The sequence below is a fragment of the Microcaecilia unicolor genome, chromosome 4 (assembly GCF_901765095.1).
Source record: "Microcaecilia unicolor chromosome 4, aMicUni1.1, whole genome shotgun sequence".
Taxonomy (NCBI): domain Eukaryota; kingdom Metazoa; phylum Chordata; class Amphibia; order Gymnophiona; family Siphonopidae; genus Microcaecilia; species Microcaecilia unicolor.
In genome coordinates, this window is record NC_044034.1 from 339,031,349 (window position 1) to 339,055,791 (window position 24,443).

The window sequence follows — 24,443 nt, forward strand, 5'->3', positions numbered from 1 at the left end:
TGTTGCAATGGCAACATTCCTCCCCACCTAATGTTAACACATCGATTCAACTTATTATGTGCTACTGTGGTGATGGACAGGTATAGTGCAGGATGGTCCCAATTGCATAGATGGACAACATTCCAAAAAGTATGGGAACTTATGTGATTGGCAGCTGCACAGAGTACATTGCTGAATTTTGAACTACCTGACTTAAATGGATGCCACCCAGGACTGGAATAACAGGAAATGACCTTTCCTGGATTTGGTGCAAGGAACTCCACTGAGTCCAAGCACTGTAGGGGGGGTGGTTAAGGCTGAGGAGGGAGGATGAATTGTAAAACATGTAACTTGGAAGATTTCATTGTTGTTTTTTTTGCAATGAGTTGAGTTATCTGGCTGTTTGTAAGTAATGATTGTTACTTGGAAATGGAAAATAAAAAGTTGCAATACATAAACATAACCTCCATGGAGCAGGGACTGTCTCTTTTGTGTATGTGTACAGCATTGCATTTACCTAATACTTCTAGAGAATGATAAGTAGTAGTAGTAGTAGTAGTAGACAGTTGTATTCCTTCTTGAGCTAAAAAAATAACTGAGTAACTGAGAAGACCACTGGGTGTGGGAAGAGCCATGCAAAGAGCTTTATATTTAGTTCTGGAATCTGGAAGGGCTGTTCTGACCTGACACTAGAGAGTTGCACCTATCCCCAATGGAATGTAACCCATACCCACTTGTATCCACTAAGATCCATTCTGTCCCCACCATTAATCTCCTCCATCCCCACCTGTACCCACAGGAGTTGACGCTATTATTTACTAGTTCACAGCCCTCTGTTTCCTCCCAACCCCAACTGCCTCCCATGGTTTTTGGATGGTATTCACTATTCAACCAATAAGTGTTCCAAGCCTCAGTCTGCCTCTTGCAGTGCATTCCAAGCCTCATTCTGGAGTGTTCAGAGATTTTGACTACAATCCCATGGGAATCCCATGGCAATTTCTTCCATCCCTGCAGAAATCCCATGGTAAGCCCACAATCCCCATTTTCATGCTGCTCTCTGACACCTCTTATGTGCCTGATCAATCCTGCTTGTAGACAGAAAATACCTGTTACAGGTCAGAAACAATACTATTGTGTAATTGCCACTTCGGCACCAGGAGTCATCCTAAAATAAGTTTACCTTTGACATAGGAGAATTGAGAACACTGCTATTAAGATTGCCATAATCACGAGTATCACAATAATATAAAATCTGGATGGGACAGTATTACCTGACAAAAGACAAAGCACATCATCACAGTGTGAAGTTATGATTCATAGCGCTAATAACTATACATTTTGATGCTTAAAAAAATCAGTTCAATATTCAAAAGAAAAGGAAAGGGAATTGATATACTGCCTTGCTGAGGTTTTTGCAACTACATTCAAAGTGATTTACATATATTCAGGTACTTATTTTGTACCAGGAGCAATGGAGGGTTAAGTGACTTGCCCAGAGTCACAAGGAGCTACAGTGGGAATTGAACTCAGTTCCCCAGGCTCGCACTAACCACTAGGCTACTCCTCCACTCAACTTTTCTGTTTATCAAAATAGTGCCACTGAATATTTCTCTAATCACCTTGGGACAAGGAGGGTAATTCTATAAAGAGGCACCTATCTGGAACCAATTCTATAAAGGAAAGTGGCCACCTACTTTCCTTTATAGAAAACTAGCCTAACAGATAAAATACATGCACACAAGTTAGGCGTGACCACCATTGTTCCTTCTAAGCTGAGCAGGAGTCCTTCACCTTTAGTCCTGCCAGCAGGGGGTGCTGTTTCATTATCACATTCTCAACAGTGGGTCAGGCAAGCTCTTCAGGACTTCAAGGAACCTTTTTGTCCCCAGCCAATGAAAACATAATATTAAAGCACCACCCGCTAATGGCAACAATATAGCTGGAAGACTCCTGCTCAGCTTAGAGGCATGGCCGCCGAGAGGGGGGGGGGGCAGGGGGAGCAAAATTCCCCAGGCCTGGCCTCCAAGGGAGGCCAGCTCCGGGGTCTCTCTCTCTCTCTCTCCTGGTCCTGATGGGCCCACGTGATCAGGTCCTGACAGGAGCAGGAGAGAGAAAACTCCAGCACCGAGCCCTCCTCCAGCACTGCTCTTTGCTCGCTTCTACAGCCGTGCTGAGCGGCTGTTTTTCCCCCTCAGGCGCATGCTCGATTTTGAAACCGAGCATGCGAGACGAGAAAAAAAAGCAGCTGCAGGGGCAAGGCAGGCATGGAGTGAAGAGCAGTGCTGGATTCTTCTGCTGGTAGGGCATCGGGATCCACGGCAGCCCCAAGGTACCTCAATTGCAGCAGCAGCGATCCTGGAGGGAGGGGGAGGGAAGGGACGGGAACAGTGGTGATCGGGTGGGGGGGGGGAAGCAGCAGAGGCCCTGCCCCAGGCCCGGCTCAGTCTCTCGGCAGACCTGCTTAGAGGAAACAGTGGTGACCAGCAGTGGCGTAGGAAGGGGGGGCGGGGGGGTCCGCCCCGGGTGCACACCGCTGGGGGGGTGTCGGCTCCGCGCTGGTGCACTGCCCTCTCTGCCCCGGAACAGGTTACTTCCTGTTCCGGGACAGAGAGAGCAGTGAACCAGCGCGGAGCCGACACACCCCAGCAACGTGCAGTCGGGGTGGATCGGCCCTCCCGTCCGCCCCTCGCCGCAGGTATGCGCTCCGGGGGGTGGAGGTATACACTCCGGGGGGGGGGGGTGCGCTCCAGCGGGAGGAGGGTGCGCCATGCTGCACCCGGGGAAGGGGGTGCGCAGCGGTGACCCGCCCCGGGTGTCAGCTCCCCTCGCTACGGCCAGAGACTGGCCTGGACAGTGAACTTAGTAATGTGCCCAAGAGAAGATCAGATCAAATGCAGCATCCCACAGAAATTTAGGCTCTCGAGAGTTAATACTCTCCCCACCCAACACATGCCCCTGGAGTTTTGCCCCTACCCTATACTGTGAAGGTTTTGATGACAGTTCATCACCAAGAGATTATCACCACATCACTTCATCAAACGGCACTTCCTCACTGTGTCACTTCATCACTGGGCCAGTTCAACATCTTACAATTGATCATGTGGCAGTTTATCACATGACACTTCATCAGCAGGGTTGCCAGCTGGGAAAAATTTTCCCAGCCCCAAACCAGCCCAAAAACCGCCTGTAGCCAATCCCCGTCTCCCGCATCACCGAACCCCGCCCCCCGCATCACCAACCACGCCCCCGCATCACCTAACCCCGTCCCCGCATCACCTAACTCCGCCCCTGCATCACTAACCCCGCCTCCCACATCACTAACTCCACCTCCCACGTTACTAGCCACACCCCCTACATCATCCCTGATGTCAACCCCGCCCCGGAAAAGCTTCTATTGGACCAAATTGGACCAATAGAAGCCCCAGAAAAGCTTCTATTGGACCGAATTGGACCAATAGAAGCCCCGGAAAAAACCGCTGAACTCGCACAGCGGCAACGGGAAAACCGCCCAAAAAAACGCATCCCATGGCCGGCAAAATTTTCCCGCCGCCGCTGGCGAAAACCCGCTCAATTGGGCAGTAAAACCGCCCACCTGGCAACCCTGTTCATTAGCATTGCCCCCTCTAAGCTGAGCAGGAATCCTCCAACTGCATTGCTGCCAGAGGAGGTGGAGCTTCAATATTATGTTTTCAATCTCTAGGGACAGGCAGATTCCCTGGAGTCCTGCAGAGCTTGCCTGTCCCACACTATTGAAAATGTAATAGTGAAACAGCACCACCCAATGGCAGGACTGTAGGTGGAGGACTCAGCTCAGCATAGAGGGAACAGTGTTCAACACATACAGAAGTAGTGGAATTAGAAAAGGTACAGAGAAGGACAACGAAAATAATAAAGGGAATGGGATAACTTCCCTGTGAGGAAAGGCTAAAGAGGCTAGGGCTCTTCAGCTTGAACTAAAGATGGCTGAGGGGAGATATGATAGAGGTCTATAAAATAATGAGTGGAGTGGAACGGGTAGACATGAATTGCTTCTTTACTCTTTCCAAAAATACTAGGACTAGGGGGCACGCAATAAAGCTACGAAGTTGTAAATTTAAAATGAATCAGATAAATTGTTTCTTCACGTAACGTGCAATTAAGCTGTGGAATTCATTGCCAGAGAATGTAGTAAAAGCAGTTAGCTTTGCGGGGTTTAAAAAAAGTTTGGATAGCTTCCTAAAAGAAAAGTCCATAAGCCATTATTAAAATGGACTTGGAAAAATCCACTGCTTATTTCTAGGATACGCAGCATAAAATGTTTTGTACTTTTTTGGGGATCTTGCGAGGTACTTGTGACCTGGATTGGCCACTGTTGGAAACGGGATGCTGGGCTTGATGGACCTTCGGTCTGTCCCAGTATGGCAATACTTACGTACTGAAATGTACTCAAATATGTGCACAGAAAACTTGCACAAAGGTCATTATTTATTTACTTGACACATTTAATATAGCGGCAAAAGGCCTACACATAGGCATCAAAGTGGTTTACAATAACACCCTACTGGGTATGGCTGGCTGCCTACTGCAAATGTTTTCAATTATTAACAACAAAATATCTTGTAAATTTTAAGCATGGTTATAAGCGCAGTTAAATTGCACTGTTACCTGGAGGCAGAGACTGTATGCATATGTATTTGTTTTGCATGGTAATGCTGTTTTCTTACACATGTGCAGTAGATGGCCACATAAAAAAAATATGAAGATATGACTATGGATATGCATCTATGGATATGATTTTAACTTGCCCATGATAACACTAAAACTGGTTCCTGCATAACTTTCTTTGACAGGTAGCTTGACAGCTCTATTTTGTTTTTAATTCATGTATTACCAGGTGCTGGTACATGAATGAAAGACCATATTTCACGACTGTTTGAAAATGATATTTTAATGGTGAGACAAAGCGGAAGTGCCCACAGATGGAGAAACAGACAAGTAGATCTCACAGAGTAGCTGGTGATTATGTTGATTTGAAAGGGGGGGTAGGTGTAGCCGGTGTTCAACCTGCTGTTCCAAAAAGCAAAGCGTTAAATTTAATATGAATACAGTGTTTAGAAGAAATGGAGCCATGGAATCTTAGAGGAGATTGGGTGGTGACACCGGTAATTGGGAAGCAAAACCAGTGCTGGGCAGACTTCTACAGTCTATGCCCTAATCGTGACTGAATAGATATGGATGGGCTTGAGTATAAATTTTAAGGGGCTTCAACATTAGCTTCAGAACTTTTAGTACAAGAACAGTGCTGGGCAGACTTCTACAGTCTGTGCCCTGAGAATGGCAAGGACAAATCAAACTCGGGTATACATATAAAGTATCACTTATCGTGTAAAATGAGTTTATGCTTGGAATGCTCTCCCGCGGGAGGTGGTGGAGATGAAAACGGTAACGGAGTTCAAAAATGCGTGGGATAAACATAAAGGAATCCTTTTCAGAAGGAATGGATCCTCAGAAGCTTAGTGGAGATTGGGTGGCAGAGCCGGTGGGGGGAGGCGAGTCAAGTGGTTGGGAGGCGGGGCTAGTGCTGGGCAGACTTCTACGGTCTGTGCCCTGAAAATGGCAGATACAAATCAAAGTCAAATATACACATAAAGTAGCACATATGAGTTTATCTTGTTGGGCAGACTGGATGGACCGTACAGGTCTTTCTCTGCCGTCATCTACTATGTTAGCATGTTACTATGTTTCTTGTTGGCAGACTGGATGGACCACATAGGTCTTTATCTGCCGCCATTTACTGTGTTACTATATGTTATGTTAAGAATACTGTAAGCCTGTATAATGCAAGTGACATTCTAGTATACTTGCGCAGTATTGCATGCCTCTCACATTGTCTTTTGTACTTATTAAAAATTGAATAAAAGTTTATTGAAAACATGAAAAACTTTGATTATATTGTAAATAAAAGTTGTTGTTGAGCACTATTAGTTTTGTATAAGATTTTCTATTGATCAGATTTTCTTGCTCCTAACATACATGCAAGAAAAAAATGCGACACTATCTGGCTCAGAAAAACAGTGCATAACAAATGCGCAAGAAACAAATACCATGCGGAGGTGGTGATGAAGTGTCATGGGATGAACTGTCTTGGTGATGAAATGTGAAGCCCTCCCCCTCCCCCTCCCGCTCTGCACCCCAGCTACCTAGGCTATTACACTTGTAAGGTTTAGGTGGAGTAAATTGAGATGCAAAAATTCACAGCATTCAGATATTACCAAATTCAATTGATGGGCTCCATTCACCCCACTCATAATTTTTGTCAAGGTTTTCTAAGCGTGCTCTCATTTTCAAAGTGTACACTCTGTCCAGATTTAAACCAGAAATTTGGTATGAAGTTTGGTCTTTCACTGTAACATTTATCTGCAAAATGATAAAGAAAACATATTGATAAATAATTACACTTATTACATTAGCAACTTTATTACATCAGTTTTTTTTAATAACTAGGTTTAGTGTTGTCTATATTTCTTTGGAAAATAATTTTAATACTGACATTTTTTTTAGTGGGCATGCTTTATCAAATCTAGCCTGGTGTGCTCTGCAGTACAATGCAAAAAACATACGCCCTAATATTTGCTCACAGTGGTCAGCAAATTTGACCACTGTGAGCTGAATTTGACCTGGATATTCAATGTGTGGCATTAAAGGCATTGGTCCCAAAGGGTCCAGAAGCGGCTCCAGACACTGGGGTCGCATTAACATTCAGGAGTCATGGGGTTTCTTTGCTGTCAAGCATTGATAAGACCCCATTGGGATCATACATCAACTGCCACCCATACAAAGAAGGAGGATTCATCTTTGTCTTCATGGATACCAAAGGTTACCCTGGGTCTTTTTTTCATGACCCACACAAAACCTACAGAGGCTAAGGAGAATTGATATTGGCTCTTGCTGGAGCATGGTTGAGAGCTCAAAATTAGTGGCTGCTGCCATACTATATAAGTCCTCCTGGCCAGAAGTAGGGTTACCATATTTTGTCCCCCAAAAAGGAGGACACATGCTCCGCCCCCTGTCACATTTTCTCCTCCCCGTCACCCCCCTCCCCTCACCTTACTACTGCCCTGGTGGTCTAGTGACCTCTTCGGGGCAGGAAAGAGACTCCTCCTTCCTGCCCGGAGCGCTGCCCTGCATGCATCCTTCATGTTCCTCATCTTGGCACCGATTCAAAATGTATTTATTTATTTATTGCATTTGTATCCCACATTTTCCCACCTTTTTGCAGGCTCAATGTGGCTTACAGAGTATGGTTATGACATAATCATTTCATGATAGCAGGTACAATTCTTAATGTTTGAAGATTAGGTAGGGAAGATAGACCTAATCATTACATGGTAACAGATACAATTATTAAAGTTTGAAGATTAGGTAAAGGAAGATAGACGGAAGTTGTTAGGTAGGATATAGGTGAACTGTAGTAACTGTGTGGATTGTTGAGGTAGTTTCGTAGGCTATGTATTTTCTTTGTAGGCCTTTTGGAAGAGATGTGTCTTCAGAGATTTGCGGAAGTTAGTTATTTCTTCAGTCGCTTTCAGGTCTGTAGGTAGGGCATTCCATAGCTGCGTGCTCAAGTAGGAAAAGGTGGTGGCGTGTATCAGCTTGTATTTTAGTCCTTTACAGCTGGGGAAGTGCAGATTGAGAAATTTGCGGGATGATCTTTCTGCGTTTCTGGGAGGCAAGTCCACAAGTTTTAACATGTAGATTGGGGCGTCTGCGTGAATGATTTTGTGTACAATCGTGCAGATCTTGAACGCCACGCGTTTTTTGAGTGGGAGCCAATGAAGTTTCTCTCTTAGGGGTTTTGCGCTTTCATAGTTAGTTTTTCCAAATATGAGTCTGGTGGCGGTATTCTGGGCTGTTTGAAGTTTTTTGATAGTCTGTTCTTTGCAGCCGGCATATAGTGCATTACAGTAGTCCAGGTGACTTATTACCATTGACTGTACCAGGGTGCGGAAGATATATCTCGGGAAGAAAGGTTTTACTCTTTTGAGTTTCCACATGGATTGGAACATCCATGTGGCCACCGAGAGTTGAAGTCTCGCGAGGTCACTTCGGCGGCCATTTTGAATCGGCGCCGAGATGAGGAACAGGAAGGATGCATGCAGGGCAGCAGCGCTCCGGGCAGGAAAGAGGGGGCTCTTTCCTGCCCCGAAGGTGGAAGAGGTCACTAGACCACCAGGGCAGTAGTAAGTAAGGGGAGGGGAGGCTAGCAATCTGCCCGTTTGTCTGGATTTCTGGACAAACGGGCAGATTGGCAAAACCCGCCCGGTTGCCCGGACATGTCCTCAAAAAGAGGTTATGTCCGGGTAAATCCGGACATATGGTAACCCTAGCCAGAAGACCATCCATCCACCTCAATGTTAGAAGTGATGCAACAGCCTCCAAAGATCAGACCAGGCCACTGGCCAGTTACTTCAAGAGACTCAGGATGTAGCTTCACCTTTGACTTTAGCATCAACAGTCTTCAAGGAGGAGCTAAACAAATGTTTCTTTTCAGAGTAACAGTCAATGAGGATCAAAGATTTAATTTTTAAAAAGTACTAAGAAAAAAATTAATGCATGCAAAGTCTGAAAACATGTACTTGGAAAAAATGTATTTTTATATAGAATGTAAGAAGAGGTAGTCATAGACCAACCCTCTTTTTTTTTTGACCAAGCAACAACTAGATTACATTATGCTAATATACAGTAAAGAGAGAAGACAGCAAAACGGCATGGTAAGGAGGTTAGAGCACTAGGCCAAGTATCAGTGAAGCAAAGATTCAGATCCCACATTTCCCACTGAAATGTATTGTATAACAAATTTATAGACTGCAAAACTGATTAAAATCATTCTATGTGATGCATATCGAAAACATTCTTTACAGACTACCAGTTTCATGTGACCTTGTACAAGTCGCTTCACCCGCCACTGTTTCAAGCAGCAACTTAGAAAGAAAATTACTACAGTGTATTAAGGGAATAACATGGTTTTTTTTATTAGCTAAAACATACATTACATGCCTTTAATACTTGAATTTTTGTACTGCAAAACAAATAAACTAATGAGATGCAAAGCTTAGTGGGGGGGGGGGGGGGGGGGGGAGGGGGAAATCAGGAATAATCTCCAGACACTCCTACTCCAGCAGTTCTCTGCCTCAAAATGGCTGTCTCAGCACCACAGCGGTTGTTTCATAGTAGCATAAGCCACTGTTCTCCCTGGACAGATTCTATCTTGCAGCCACACAAGTGAAGTGACTCTCCCGTGACATCACTAACCCGGACCCGTAGTAAAGCATAAAACTAAAGTCATTAGACATGCACTTGTGCCGATCCCCCCGCCCCCCTCCCCCCCCCCCCCGGGCCAGCATAAATACCGAGTGACACCGCCCCCTTAACAGTTTTCTTCTTTCCGCAGATGGTTAGACCTGCGATCTCGTTTTCCTAACTCATGCAATAAGTTTATTTTCTTTAACCGGTTTTGACTTTTGTCATCATAATTCCATCATTACTCAAAGAATTTAATCTAGCAGCGATTTTCTTCCCTGCCATGCCACCGAAGAAACAGGGCTTCAAGCGCTGTGTGGCTTGTAATGGGAAAATGTCTATTTCTGACCCACACAAATGACTGTCTCAGCACCATAGCGGTTGTTTCATAGTAGTATAAGTCACTGTTCCCTCTAAACTGAGCAGGAGTCTTCCACCTACAGTCCTGCCAGTGGGGGGTGCTGTCTCATTATCACATTTTCAAAGTGAGAGAGGTAAACTCTGCAAGTCTCCAGGGAGCCTGTCTGTCTCTAGTGATAGAAAGCACAATATTAAAGCAGTACCCCCCAATAGCAGCAATGCAGTTGAAGGACTTCTGTTCCGCTTAGAGAGAACAGTGGTCTAAGGGGCTGAGGTGGCCATTTTGAACCAGGGAACCATTGGGGTAGGAGCATCTGGGGATCACATCTGTCCCCTTCTCTATTATTTATTTGCAAATATTTAACTGCTTTTTTTAAAATTAAACATCAAAGTATGTGGCAGGTGCCAGAAGGGTTTGGGGGGTGGGGATTCTTTAAGAGGGGGATCAAAGGTGTTACGCAAGAGGATTGGGAATGGAAGAGCATTAAGAAGAGGATCAGGGGTGGGGGTGAGAGGTTCTAAAGAGATTGTGTTAATAGGTCCTAAACTATAGAATACATTACCGATGGATTTGTGATTAGAGAGGTTTTATTAAGAGCATGGCTTTACTGTAAGACTTTCAGCAGTTGAAAGGTAAAAGATTGTGACATTCATGAAGGTCATTGTTGGGACAGGACTTACAGAGATGATGGGTATTTTCATTTTATGTGTGTTGGTAGGGAGGGGATGTATTTTATTTTATGTGCTGGATTTTATTTTGTCTGTTACACACTTCAGGCTTTTTTGTGTGAGGTGTGCTATCAAATTCAGTAAAGGAAAGAAAGTTTGGATTTAGCTCACGCCTTTTTTTCAGTTGTAGCTCAAAACAAGTTAAATTCATGTACCATAGGTTTCTTCTTGTCCCCTGGCTACAATCTAAGGGCCCTTTTACTAAGGTGCATTAAGTGCTCACACATACCTATCATAGTAGGCCAGGGCTTTTTTTGAGGGGGTACTGAGTAGCGGCACCTTTTTCATTGTCTGCTAAAATTGACCCATGGACCCCAAGTTTTAATGAAAGTTTTAATTGGCTCTACACACCAATTCTGCCTTATCATTTGAGTACTGGCACCTTTTTTGCTAAAAAAACAAAACAAAACGCACTGCCTACGGCAATCCGGAAATCTGCATGCACTATATTTTTTTTCTGAAAAGATGTGTCAAGGGCAGAGAGTGGGCATTCCTGCACTAACCAGTTAGCACAGCTATATTACCGCATGCTAAAAAGTTAGCACACGGATACGGTGTGAGCCCTTACCGTCTACAAAATGGCTGGCAGTAGTAAGTCCTCATGCCTTAATTTTTAAAAATGGCTGTGTGCTAACAGCAATATTAGCACATGGCCATTAATGTAAAACATGGAAAAAATACAAAGCAGATCGTTGATAAACTGAGATGTATTTTATTAATATAACAGAATTAAAATATGTATACAGAAACTCATATACATATACATATCATAGCCCGACACAGGCCGTGTTTCGCCCTGCTGGGCTGCTTCAGGGGCTAGAAAATAATAAATAAATAATAAATTATGCGTCTTAACATCTAAATAGAAGCATAAAATAGCGCGACGCTGTAACTGTTTTAGAAGCTTTGGAACCTTTTTATCTAAGTTTAGGCACACGTAGAGTAACGCTACAATGGCTTTAAAAATCTCTCTCTAGCACATAATTATGAAGCGTTGCGATTGATCTTCAATCACACAGTCTCTTTGCGAATACTCCTGCAAACCGGTTTTAAACACATATTTTTAAATATATACTCTTATCACATTGTTCTTATACAGGTTTACAACCAATTGTTTCTGCATTTCCAGACGAGCTGTTTTTTTCAGAATATAGACTATATACGTGAGTTTTTATTATATCATTCTTCTATCACATTACTCTTTTTTTCATAGTTGACCATACTCATTTTTATTTTTATTTTTATATTTATATTCATATTTACTATTATTATTTATATTTATTTTTATTTTCATCTTCACTTTTCTTTTCTTTAGTTTTTTCTCCAGTAAAATCTCTGGTTTGATGGTGGAATACCACTATATAGGTGGGTGCCTTTCGAATTATATTATTGAGGATGGCTGTCTGATGTCTGAATATGTTATGTCTGTATTTATTTTCCTGTATATACTGTCTATGTGTTTCTCTCGACACTATATAATTATCCTTTTGGAATTCTGTAACATGTACCTGTATATATATGTTGTAGATATATTAACCATTTGTGACCAACATATGCGATTTCAGATTGTTCAACTGCTATATCCTTTCATTATTAACAATGAGTTTGTGGGATCTTGATGCTATAGTTTTTAATGATATTAATTTATATGTAATTATAGATGTATATACATATATATTTTATGTCATTTTGTTTTTGACACGACAAATCTATATCTGTTTTTAATGTTATACCTTTCTTTTTAAATATTTTTTATAATATTATTTATGTTCAAATTATGCAATCTTTATGTTATCATTTTATGCTTCTATTTAGATGTTAAGACGCATAATTTATTATTTATTTATTATTTTCTAGCCCCTGAAGCAGCCCAGCAGGGCGAAACACGGCCTGTGTCGGGCTATGATATGTATATGTATATGAGTTTCTGTATACATATTTTAATTCTGTTATATTAATAAAATACATCTCAGTTTATCAACGATCTGCTTTGTACAGTTTCCACTTTGGAGTTTGCAGATCGTCTGCCCCTTTGTTTTCTTAAACATGGAAAAAAGCCATTTTTATGGCTGTGGTACAAATAGCCTTATGGCATGGAAAAGACCCATGTAAGGGCGCTAAGGCCACTTTTTACCACAGCTTTGTAAAAGGCCCCTAAGTTTGTCCCTGAAGCAGTGGAGTGTTACGTGACTTGTACAAGCACAGACAGCAGAATGGGGTGGACCACTTGAGTCTTGACCTCACCAATATTTTCCCCAACACTGGGATCATCAACTCAAGAACTTGCATGCTGGGCCCGAGATTGGTTAATTTGACCTCTCCAATTAAAAATATGTTTTGCTACTCCTGTGCCCAAAATCACAAGGAGATGCAGTGGGATTTGAACCGGGGGGGGGGGGAGGCCTTTAAGAAGGGTGATTGGGGATTGGACCTGAGGGCTTCAAAATATGTTGCTGGGGGGCATTAGAAGCCCTAGCACCGGCCCTGGGTTTCAACACAAATCTTTACTATTAAAATATTGGAGAGAGGAAGAGGAAGGGGGAGAGGAGGGAAGAAATGTTTTCCAACTCGTTCAGCAATCTGCTAATAAATTGTGAAAATAACTAATGTTTTATGCAGGGCTTTTTTTCGAGGGGGTACTTAGGGGTACTGAGTACTGGCACCTTTTCCATTGCTAAAATTGACCCATGGTTCCCAAGTTTTAATGAAAGAGCTCAGGCTCTACACAACAATTCTGCCTTGTCATAGATTCTGTGACTAGTTGCAGGGGTCCTGGCTATTGTGGGGTGGGTCTCTCAGTGATCACCCCACCCCTGAAGGGTAGCCTGACATTTGAGTACCGGCACCTTTTTTGCTAGAAAAAAAAAATCAGTGTTTTTATGCTGCAGAGAAATCTTCCTGCCAGTACAGTATGTCAAATATAGATTGAGTACTGTGTTTTTTCCCCACTGTAGCATAGATTAAGATGCACACAAAAGATTCTTTAAGACAATGATTTAAATGAGAGCTGTTATTCTCTGACAGTACCTTTTTATTCTTGCTGACATCATCAGTGTATATGTGATATCTGAAGCATTCGTCACATGCGGGATAATTGGTTTCTGGCTTTTTCCATTCCACTATGACATCTTGTTGATTCTGTCTCAAAGTGATATTTACAGGAGGATTTAGCCTTTCTGAAAGGAATTTGAAAAGTTAGATTTGTAGATCAGCACCAATCTTTCATTGTTAGCATTTGAGTAATGCTGTCCATCTGAGGAATGGTATCACTGGAAAGCATAACAATATATATATTTTTAAACTCTTTATTTTCTGTAAAGTCTATCCAGCTTTTCAGCATTTTGGCCCTATTTGCCCCCCACCCCCACCCCAAAAGTAACATTTTTAAAGAACAATGAAATGGACTATGTCAGGTTTTGAAAGCTTCAAATTTATATTCTTTGCATACAAGAAGCATGTATGAATACTTTGAATAGTTTAATTGTCAGGCACCAATGAAGAGAACAAGACATTAAAGAATAAACACTAGCAAAATCATTTCTAAGTCATAACATTGGCAGCCTTGACCTCCTGTCTCTCACTACTCCCTGCATCCCATTCTCTCCCCCCTGTTCAAGGTCAACACAAAAGCTGGTAGTGAAATGAAAAGTATCCCAATTTTCTCTAGCTGAGCAAGCCTTCGACTAAACACTTTTTAAATTGCCCACCATAGATTATGTGAGGAAGTCAAGAATTCTGAGATCATCCAGCCCACCATAATATTATATTGGTTATGTTCCCTGTGGTATCTATGCGAGATCCAAAGTCCTCATCATGTTTGGACTTGCTCATGCCTTCTTCAATAGTAGCTCAAGGTGAGTTACATTCAGGTACACTGGGTATTTATTTATTTACTAGTGAAAAAGCCCCGTTTCTGATGCAAATGAAACGGGGGCTAGCAAGGTTTTCTTCAGAGTGTGCATGTGGGAGTGTGTGTGTCCCTGCCCTCTGCCCTCTCTCCCTTCCCCTGTGCTGTCTGTCCCCTCCCCCTCCCCCCTCCGAGTCCAGTCCTTCAGTGTTAAGTTTCCTGCTGTGCTGTGTTTGTGTTACAGAGAGAGTGAGGGCGTCTCTCTCCCTCCCCCCTCTGAGTCCTTCACTGTTACAGAGAGAGGGATTTCGTGCTGTGCTGTTTTCCTTCACTCATGGGGAAACCGGATATCTCTGGCGCTTCACACTTCCGGCTGGAGGCTTCATTAGAACGTTGGTGGTGCCTTTTATATATAGAGATAGTACATTTCTACCCCACATTTTCCCACGCATGCAGGCACAATGTGGCTAACACAGGATAAGTAAAAATGACAATACAATAAGAGAAATGGTAAGAGACAAAAATTGGGCAAGGAAGGGGAAGGGGGGCATAACAGTTTCAGGGGTAAGTAAGTGGGGCTATTGATTTTGAAGAGTGTAAGGGGAGTAGACCATTCCAAATAGGTGGGCTTTCAGCAGCCTCTTGAACAGTTGGTGATCCATTTGCAGTTTTATTTCGGCAGGACATTCCAATTCTTGGCACAGGAGTATTGGAAAGATGGAGTGAAGATCTTCTTGTATTTGATGCCTCTGCGATTTGGGAAGTGTAGGCTGAGATACGACCTCGAGGTGGCTCACAATCTAATTTTGTGCCTGAGACAATAGAGGATTAAGTAACTTGCCCAAGATCACAAGGAGCAGTAGTGGGATTTGAACTGGGCACTTCTGGATGCCAAGACTGGTACTCTAACCACTAGGCTACTACTCCACTCCATATTCAATCTAGGGCTCCCCCTTCAGGCATAGGTTAGCACTTATTCAAATTAAGCAGGTTCCTGAGGCACCCTGGGTAACAGGCTAAATCATCCTCCTTATGTCCAATGTTGCAGCACTTTAATTCAGTGCTCCCTGCAGTGTCTCTCCGGTGAGAGGGTCCCCTAGGAGCAGATCCGTTTATCACAGTTCTCCCCAAATCTCCACTGTACTTTACTGCTGTGACATATGTTGGGGGTGTAATTGTATAAATCCTTGGTTTTAAACACAGAAAATGTTTTTTATACAAGTACACATGGAAAGGTAATGGAAGCATTGCTGAAGGAAAGGATAGTGAATTTCCTGAAATCCAATACGTTACAAGATCCAAGACAACATGGTTTTACCAAAGGTAAATTGTGCCAAATAAATCTAATTGAATTCTTTGACTGGGTGACCAGAGAATTGGATTGAGGATGTGCACTAGATATAATCTACTTAGATTTCAGCAAAGCCTTTGACACGGTTCCTCATAGGAGCCTCTTGAATAAACTTGGCAGGCTGAAGTTAGGACCACAAGTGGTGAACTGCATTAGGAACTGCTTGAAAGACAGATGCCAGAGGGTGGTGGTTAATTGAATTTACTGCTGGGGTCCATTCTGTTCAATATATTTGTGAGCGACATTGCCAAAGGGTTAGAAGGTAAGGTTTGCCTTTTTGCAGATGATACCAAGAATTGTAACAGAGTGGACACATGAAAAAGGATCTGCAAAAGTTAGAAGAATGGTCTGATATTTGGCAATTAAAATCCAATGTAAAGAAGTGCAGAGTGATGCACTTAGGGAGTAGAAATCCAAGGGAGACGTATGTGCTAGGAGGTGAGAGGTTGATATGCACAGACAGGGAGAGGGACCTTGGAGTGATAGTATCTGAGGATCTGAGGTGACAAAATAGTGTAACAAGGCAGTGGCCATAGCCAGAAGGATGCTAGGCTACATAGAGAGAGGTGTAACCAGGTGTTGATGGCCCTTGTACAAGTCGTAGGTAAGGCCCCACTTGGAGTATTGTGTTCAGTTTTGGAGGCCACAATTTGCTAAGGATGTCAAAAGACTTGAAGCGGTACAGAGAAAGGCATCAAAAATGGTATGGGGCTTGCGCCAAAAGACGTATGAGAAGAGACTGGAAGACCTGAATATGTAGACCCTACAGGAGAGGAGGAGCAGGGGAGATATGATACAGACATTCAGATACTTGTAAGTATTAATACAGAAACAAATATTTTCCAGAGAAGGGACAACGGTAAAACCAAAGGACATGAATTGAGGTTGCGGGGTGGTAGAGTTAGGAGTAATGTCAGGAAATTATTTTTAATGGAGAGGGTGGTTGATACCTAGAATGCCCTCACAAGTGAAGTGGTGGAGAGAAAAACAGTGATATAAATCAAAAAGGCATGGGATGAACACAGATGATCTCTATAGAAAATGAATGGTATAAAAACCAAAACTTAAATGGTTGCATGTGTGTTTGCATGTCGACTGACTCCGCTGTGAAGAACTAAGTCCGGTGCTTGTACGGTCTGATGCATGTGGTATCAACTTGTGGGACAGGGCGATTGCAAAGATGGATGGGCTGATGAAACTGTTTGGAGGGATGGTTAGTAAATAACAAGATTTTTGATTTGTCTGGATCAAGGGCTAAATGACTATTGCTTAGCCAATTTGTTATGCGTATTAGGCAGTTATTAAATTGGACTTGGGGAAATTATTTCTGGGATAAGCAGCATAAAATGTTTTGTACTTTTTTTGGGATCTTGCCAGGTATTTGTGACCTGGATTGGTCACTGTTGGAAACTGGATGCTGGGCTTGATGGACCTTTGGTCTGTCCCAGTATGGCAATACTTATGTACTTAACTGTTGACATCTCATGGGGATCTTGAGGGTCAACTGGACATAAAAATTGAATATCATCAGCTTGCACGAAGGGAGTAGAACCAATGGATTGGGCCAAAGTGAGCAATGGGGACAGAAAAATATTGAACAAAAGTGGAGATAAGATTGAGCCCTGAGGTATCCTGAAGTTGGAGCGTATGGAGTTGAAACTGTTGCCGGAGTGGACAGTATATTGCCTATCTTTTAAATATGACCAGAACCAATTGTGAACCATGTCTGTAATTCCTATATCCTGAAGGTGATGAAGTAGTATCTTATGACTGATGAAGTTGAAGACAACTGTAAGGTCAAGAGATAAGAGGAGAATGCTTTGAGAGTGGTCGAGGTGATTATATATAAAAATAGCAATGCCTAGCAATGTTGATTCAGTGTTATGATACTACCAAAATCCAGTTTGGCGAGGATGAAATGTGTTAGTTTTGTTTGTAAAGAGAATTTGAATGTTTTGTTGATTGAAGCAGATTAATGATAGCATTTTCAGGTTTTGTTATAAATTGCATGCAGATGTGCTTAACATTGGCCAGGACATTAGTGAATGCCTCAGAACAGGTATAAATATGTGTGGGCATCTCATGGGGCGGGGGGGGGGGGGTATTATACTTTCATACAGAAGCAACAAAGGTGGTCAAAAAGCCTCATCAGAAATTTAACAAGGCTACTGCAACTTGTTTCTGTCTTCAGAGTCATAACACTTCCGTGCAGCACTGGAAACTCTCTTTCATGTGTGGCAATCTGAGGACAGTCATTGTAGAACCCATCATGACTAGGAAGCACGGTGACTCATGCACATTGGCTTGTGGTCTTGCAGTTTGGTATGTTCAAGCCTCGGGAGTGAGCTACAACATCAGATCTACAGGCAGTGATTTCTGGGATATTTGTCTGCACTTGCTGTCAGCAAAGATGCTTGCGTGGGCAATTCCACTTCCATTTACAGGACTGCATGGTCTCAGCACTTACCCTCTCCATAACCCTGTCTGGCTCAGAGTATTTTGTCTGTTGTGCCAGACAAAGGAAAAGTGGAAAGAAGTCACTGAACACTAGCACCATATGGCTTCACACATGAGAGCCCAGGTCTGACAAATTCAGTTTAGGAATTAAAGAAATGCTCTTAGAGGAATAGGTGCACAATTGCTATCAGAAAATCTGAGTTTATATATCTTTGGCTGCTCCCTCCATTCACCGCAGTTTCATACTTGGTTGAATCCACAATGAAGGATGCCTGTCTTTTGATAACAATGAGCTTTTAGATTTGTAGCCCCATATTTTAGAAGCATTTACTACTTGATGCAAGGGTAAATAACTATATAGTATCTGCAAACATTAGCCATACCCGTAACCCACCTTCTCCAACCATTTCCCACCCTCTGCTGTGGAAAGCAATTAATGTGGGAGATTTAGCACAGGATGACCCATGCTTGTGTGGTAACTGTTACTGTGTGCGAATTTCAGCATTCATGGGTATTCCCTGAAAGGCTTCACTCAGCACAAGACTAACTCTACTTCAGAAAGCAGGTGAAAGCTTGGCTCATCGCCAAGGCCTTTAATGGAAGAAATAACTAACTTGCTAGTCACACACACAAGAAGTGACACCGACTGCACATACTGTAGCAGGACATGCTTATCCACGTCTACCCTAGCTAAGATTATTTTATTTATTTATTTTATTTGTTACATTTGTATCCCACCTTTTCCCACATATTTGTAGGCTCAATGTGGATTACATAGTTCCGGAGAGGCGTTTGCAGACTCCGGTGTAAACAAATACAAAGTGATGTTGTGGTAAGATAAAGTTCATGTGGTACAGCCACATTAAGGAATCGTACAAAGGAAGAGTTGTGTTATGTCCATTATGTACTTTATAGTTTTGTTGTGTTGCAGAGATCAGGCATTTATGTTGAATTGGTAGGGTATGCCTTTTTAAACAGGTTAGTTTTTAGTTTTTTTCCGGAAGTTTAGGTGGTCGTACGTAGTTTTCAAGGCTTTTGATAATGCGATCCACAGGTGTGTGTTTATGTAGGAGAAACTGGATGCGTAAGGTGATTTGTATTTGAGTCCTTTGCAGCTTGGGTAGTGCAAATTTAGGTACGTTCGTGTTGATTCGGATGTGTTTCTAGTTGGTAGGTCGATCAAGTCTGTCATGTATCCCGGGGCTTCACCGTAGATAATTTTGTGAACCAGAGTACAGATTTTGAAAGCAATGCATTCTTTGATTGGGAGCCAGTGTAGTTTTTCACGGAGGGGTTTTACGCTTTCAAATCGCATTTTTCCAAAGATAAGCCTAGCTGCCGTGTTTTGAGCGGTCTGAAGTTTCTTTAAGGTTTGTTCTTTGCATCCTGCATAAATTCCATTGCAGTAGTCTACATGGCTTAGTAACATTGATTGTATCAAGTTGTGAAATGTTTCCCTTGGGAAGAATTGTTTCACGCGTTTGAGTTTCCACATTGAGTGGAACATTTTCTTTGTTGTGGATGTCACTTGGCTCTCTAGTGTTAGGTTGCGGTCCAATGTAACGCTGAGGATTTTCAGGTTGTCTGAGATAGGGAGGGTGTAATCTGGGGTGTTGATACTTGTGGGGATGTCCGCGCTGTGTTGGGATGAGAGGATAAGACAGTGTGTTTTTTCTTTGTTGAGTTTTAGTTGAAATGCATTTGCCCAAGAGTCCATGATGTTCAAGCTGATCTTGATTTCGTTGGTGATTTCTGTCAGTTTAAATTTGTAAGGAATGTATATTGTGACATCGTTTGCATAGATGAAGGGGTTAAGGCCTTGGTTGTATATCCATGTACCTTTCTGACTTCATGTGCAACTTTCTTTAAATTAGTCCCCTTATTTTCTATCTCCTGCTACTCTATCATATCTATCTATGGGGTCAATTTTCGAAGCAGATGGATATCTCAAAATGGCCACAAAAAGGTCCATCTGCCGAAAACATCCAAATCACGATTTTCAAAAGTCAGAATTTGGATGTTTTACACGGCAGTTTGTCCAAATAGTAAGGGGGCATGTTGAAGGCATGTTTTGTCCAGGACTAGGGTGGGCCCACAATTAGGATGTCTTTCAGAGATAATGGAATGGGAAGAAACATCCAAGGCAAAAAAGGAGGACATTTTTCTCTAGACCTGTTTCAATCATGTCCAGAATACAAAAAGGTGCCCTGATTGAGCAAATTAACATTGGAGGGATGAAGGCATGGCCTACCCACCTGTAATACATCTATGTGGTGGGTTAGGAGTTATTCTCGGGGATGTAGTGCTAATTTTTAAAAAGGATTCCAGAGGTCATCCAGGAAACTAGTGAGCCTGACATAGGTGCCAGGCAAAATGGTAGAGACTATTATAAAGACCAAAATTACAGAGCATTTACAAATGCATGGATTAATGAGACAAAGTCAACATGGATTTAGTGAAGGGAAATCTTGCCTCACCAATCTACTACATTTCTTTGAAGGGATGAACAAACATGTGGATAAAGGTGAGCTGGTTGATATTGTGTATCTGGATTTTCAGAAGGCGTTTGACAAAGTACCTCATGAAAGAAATTAGGAAGTCATGGGATAGGAGGAAATATCCTATTGTCGATTAAAAACTGGTTAAAAGATAGAAATCTGAGAGTAAGGTTAAATGGTCAGTATTCTCAATTGAGAAGAGTATTTAGTGGGGTTCCTCAAGGGTCTGTGCTGAGTGCTGCTTTTTAATATATTCATAAATGATCTAGAGATGGGAATAATGAGATAATTAAATTTGCTGATGACACAAAGTTATTCAAAGTTGTTAAATCACAAGAAGTTTGAGAAAAACTGCAAGAGGACCTTAAGAGACTGGGAGACTGAGCATCCAAATGGCAGATACCGCTTAATGTGAACAAGTGCATAGTGATGTATTTGGGAAAGAGGAACCCATACTGTAGCTACATGATACAAGGTTCCACATTAGGAATCACTGTCCAAGAAAAGGATCTAGGTGTCATCATTGATGATTCATTAAAAAACCTCTGCTCCGTGTGAAGTGGCAGCTAAGAAAGCAAATAGAATGTGTTTTATTTACCCCTCTCTAGACCTCCGGGGGACCCATGCCCACGAAGATGAAGAGTGGGTTTCAGAAGGCTCATTTTAAGTCTGTTACCCAGGACCTCGCCTTTCTGACTCCTGGTGTCTAAGTGTGTCTTAGGGTAACTATTCTCCCACACAGTGCACTAAGGAGTAGGAGGCACCTTACTTGTGTGAACACTATTTGTGTAAGAATGTCCCAAGAAACAGATAGGCAGTCAAGAAGTTTAGGCACAGACTAGGAAAGTAAATGGTAGAAATATTCTTTATTCTCACCAATTGGAACTTCAATCTGGCACACTCATCAGTCAGATTCTCAGGTGGACCGACCATAGTTCTGCCCTCTGGGTAGAGTTGGGGAAAATTCCAAACTCCGCCTAGATATGCAGACCTTAAATAGCATCTGCTGGCCATTCAATTCAACGGGCACACATTTTTTTCATATGTGAATCATACTTTCTGACAGTTTGCTTAACTGCAGATCAGGTGCCCACCTATTTCTTCATAACTGCCATTTCCTGAAGTGTAAACATCTTTCATAACATACAGAGATTAGTATTCATATCTCATGAACTGGACGCCATCTTAACAAAAGCAGACTCCATCTTATGAACCAATCTTCTTACTATTTTAGCCATTAATGCCTCCATCTTGGCCCTTACATTGTATTTGAATGTCACACTAGATCCTAATAAGGCTTGCCAAGCGGTCCTGCTTCCGCAGGCACTCAGGCCATCATCAGATTTTCAGGCCTAGTCAGTGCTTTTCAGCAGCTTAGGTTATAGAGCTCGGCCCACCACTATTCCAGTGGAGGGGTCTCAAGTTTCCCCTCATAGGGTGACACCAGGGTTGTCTAGCATGGTACCATCCATTCCAGAAGGTATCCTGTAAAGCTATCTATTTGGAGAGTCTGATTGAAAGCTGGTATGGCAAAGATTTTGACATCCTAATCACAACATAGATACCATCTCTGTCTTATTCTAACCCCTCTTGGGACTAACCCATATCTGCGATTGAGCAACAAAATCCAATTACAAAGGCAATATCTTTTAACCTATTAATCTGCAGGTTTAATCATACTCTTACATATGTATATACTAGCAGTTGAGCCCGTAAAAATGGGCTGGTATTGGGGTTTTCCTTTCTTCCCCCTCCCTCCCCGCGAGGTCGCCACCGCTACCGTTTCCCCCCCCCCCCCCCCCCCCCCGGAGTCGCCGCCATCCCTCCACCCGGCCCGGGCCCTCTCTCTCTAGTCTGCTACTAAACTTACACATCCATTCGCCAGAACGCAGCACGCACATCAGCTGAGCTGCCGTCGGCCCTTCCTTCTCTGCCTGTGTCCCGCACTCCTGTGACGTAACGTCAGCGAGGGCGGGACACAGGCAGGGAAGGAAGGCCGATGGCAGCTCAGCTGATGTGCATGCTGCGTTCCGGCGAATGGATGTGTAAGTTTAGTAGCGGAGAGAGGGCCCGGGCCGGGTGTGTGTGTGTGTGTGGGGGGGGGGGTAACAGTAGCGGTGACCTCGGGTGGGCGGGTGCGGTATCAACCTTGGTGGCGCAGTTTCCCTCTCTGTCCCGCCCTCGTCATCACGTATTGACGCGGGGGCGGGACAGAGAGGGAAGTCTCTACTGCGCATTTGCGAGTGAGTCGGTCACTCGCCGTTTATATGTTTGATAGCTAAAAATCATCAAGCTAATTAATTTCTCGGTTATATACTGATTATATGCTGATTATACGTTTGCATTGATTACATAGTTATATCGATTATTGATCACATCCTTGTATAAAGCATTATGTTATTATGTTGCATTCCCGTGTGCTCTTAATCTACTATATAGTTGCAGGTACCTCTGTAGCTTCTCTAGCATTTGCATAGCGATTGGTCCATCTCATAGGGAGATAGTCCAATGTACTGTCTCCTGTGGTGTTGGGAAGGAGATTTTCGTACAGGACATATTGTCCTGTTGCTGCTTTCTTTGTAATGGCAGTCTATTAAATGTTTTGCTTCTTATTGTGTCGACATTGTAATGTAGTATACTATGCCATACTTTGTACTATTATTTGAATATTTTTACTGCTATAATTGTCTATTGCCTATGTTTGACTTATTTTTGCTGTCCACCGCCTTGAGTGAATGCATCCAAAAAGGTGGTAAATAAATCCTAATAAATAAATAAATCTATAAGGTGCCGCTTAGATGTAGACAGCAAGAACATGCGTAAATTCCAATATTCTAGTCATGTATACGTCTGCTGACACATACACAAATGACTATTTTTCTGCTATGCACTAAACTGCGAGTACATGCCAATGTTCCACAGTACATACATTCACATGAGCCGCTATCTGGATTCAGGGTCGCTGAGAGGGAGGCGAGGGGGGGGGGGCAAAATTCCCCAGGCCCAGCCTCCAAGGGGAGCCCAGCGCTGGGGTCTCTCTCTCTGCTCCTGACGGGACCTGGGTGATCGCGACCTGACAGGAGCAAGAGAGAGAAAACTCCAGCATGGGCCCCCCTCCATCGTTGCTGTTCGCTCCACCTCTACTGCTGTGCCAAGCGGCTGCTTTTCCCCTCAGGCGCATACTCAGGTTTGAAACCAAGCATGTGCGACAAGAGAAAAAAGCAGCCGCAGGGGCAGGGCAGGCATGGAGTGAAGCGCAGTGCTGGATTCTTCCGCTGGCGAGACCTCAGGATCCCCACCAGTCCCAAGGTATTTGAGTTGCAGCAGCGATCCTGACGGGGGGGGGGGCAGTGGCAACGATCCTGGGGGGGGGGGGGGGGGGGGGGGGGGGCAGCGGCCCTGCCTCTAGTCTCTCGGCGGCCCTATCTGAATTGCACTCTTCTGCACAGTTGATACTATCCAGATAAATGTTTCTGAGGATCAGGATGGTAGTTTACACCTGTGCAAAATCGGGAATGCATATATATTTTTAGACTACCCAGACCATGCACAGAATCTGCATCCTGAAACATCCTCTGCTGTTATTCTGCTTATTGGCTTTGTGTGGAGTGTGGGCTCTTGTTTGCTTGCTTGTTTTGGCACTAGAAAACTTGCAATTACTTACCACACATGAGGCTTCTAAAATGACCTCTTTTGCAGCCCCTGGCAACTAATTTGTTTGGCTTAACAAGTGTGTCCAGTTTTTTATACTGATTTAAAAATTAGGGGAGGTGATACTTCAGCAGTGGAAGAGAGAGGACTTCACCTCTGTATTCTACTTGGCGCTCGCAGATGATAACTCAGTTAGCTTTAGAGAGGATGGACGTGAAAGACATTGCCTCAGCAAAGGGAAGGAACTTTCAAAAGTACTGGGAGAGATTTGGGTCCACACTTAATCCGATAG

General features: G+C 43.1%; 1 protein-coding gene across 2 annotated transcripts in view; it reads right to left on the minus strand.

Moving 5' to 3' along the window:
• Nucleotides 1–24,443, minus strand: part of LOC115468125 (granulocyte-macrophage colony-stimulating factor receptor subunit alpha-like) — a 56,507-nt gene that overhangs the window by 9,626 nt on the left and 22,438 nt on the right. For both annotated transcript variants that reach the window (XM_030199654.1, XM_030199655.1), the window contains 3 exons: nt 13,375–13,523; nt 6,231–6,375; nt 1,160–1,250 (listed from right to left, as the gene is read on the minus strand). In XM_030199654.1, coding sequence (XP_030055514.1) covers nt 1,160–1,250; nt 6,231–6,375; nt 13,375–13,523 — 385 coding nt within the window. The remainder of the gene's footprint in view (nt 1–1,159; nt 1,251–6,230; nt 6,376–13,374; nt 13,524–24,443) is intronic.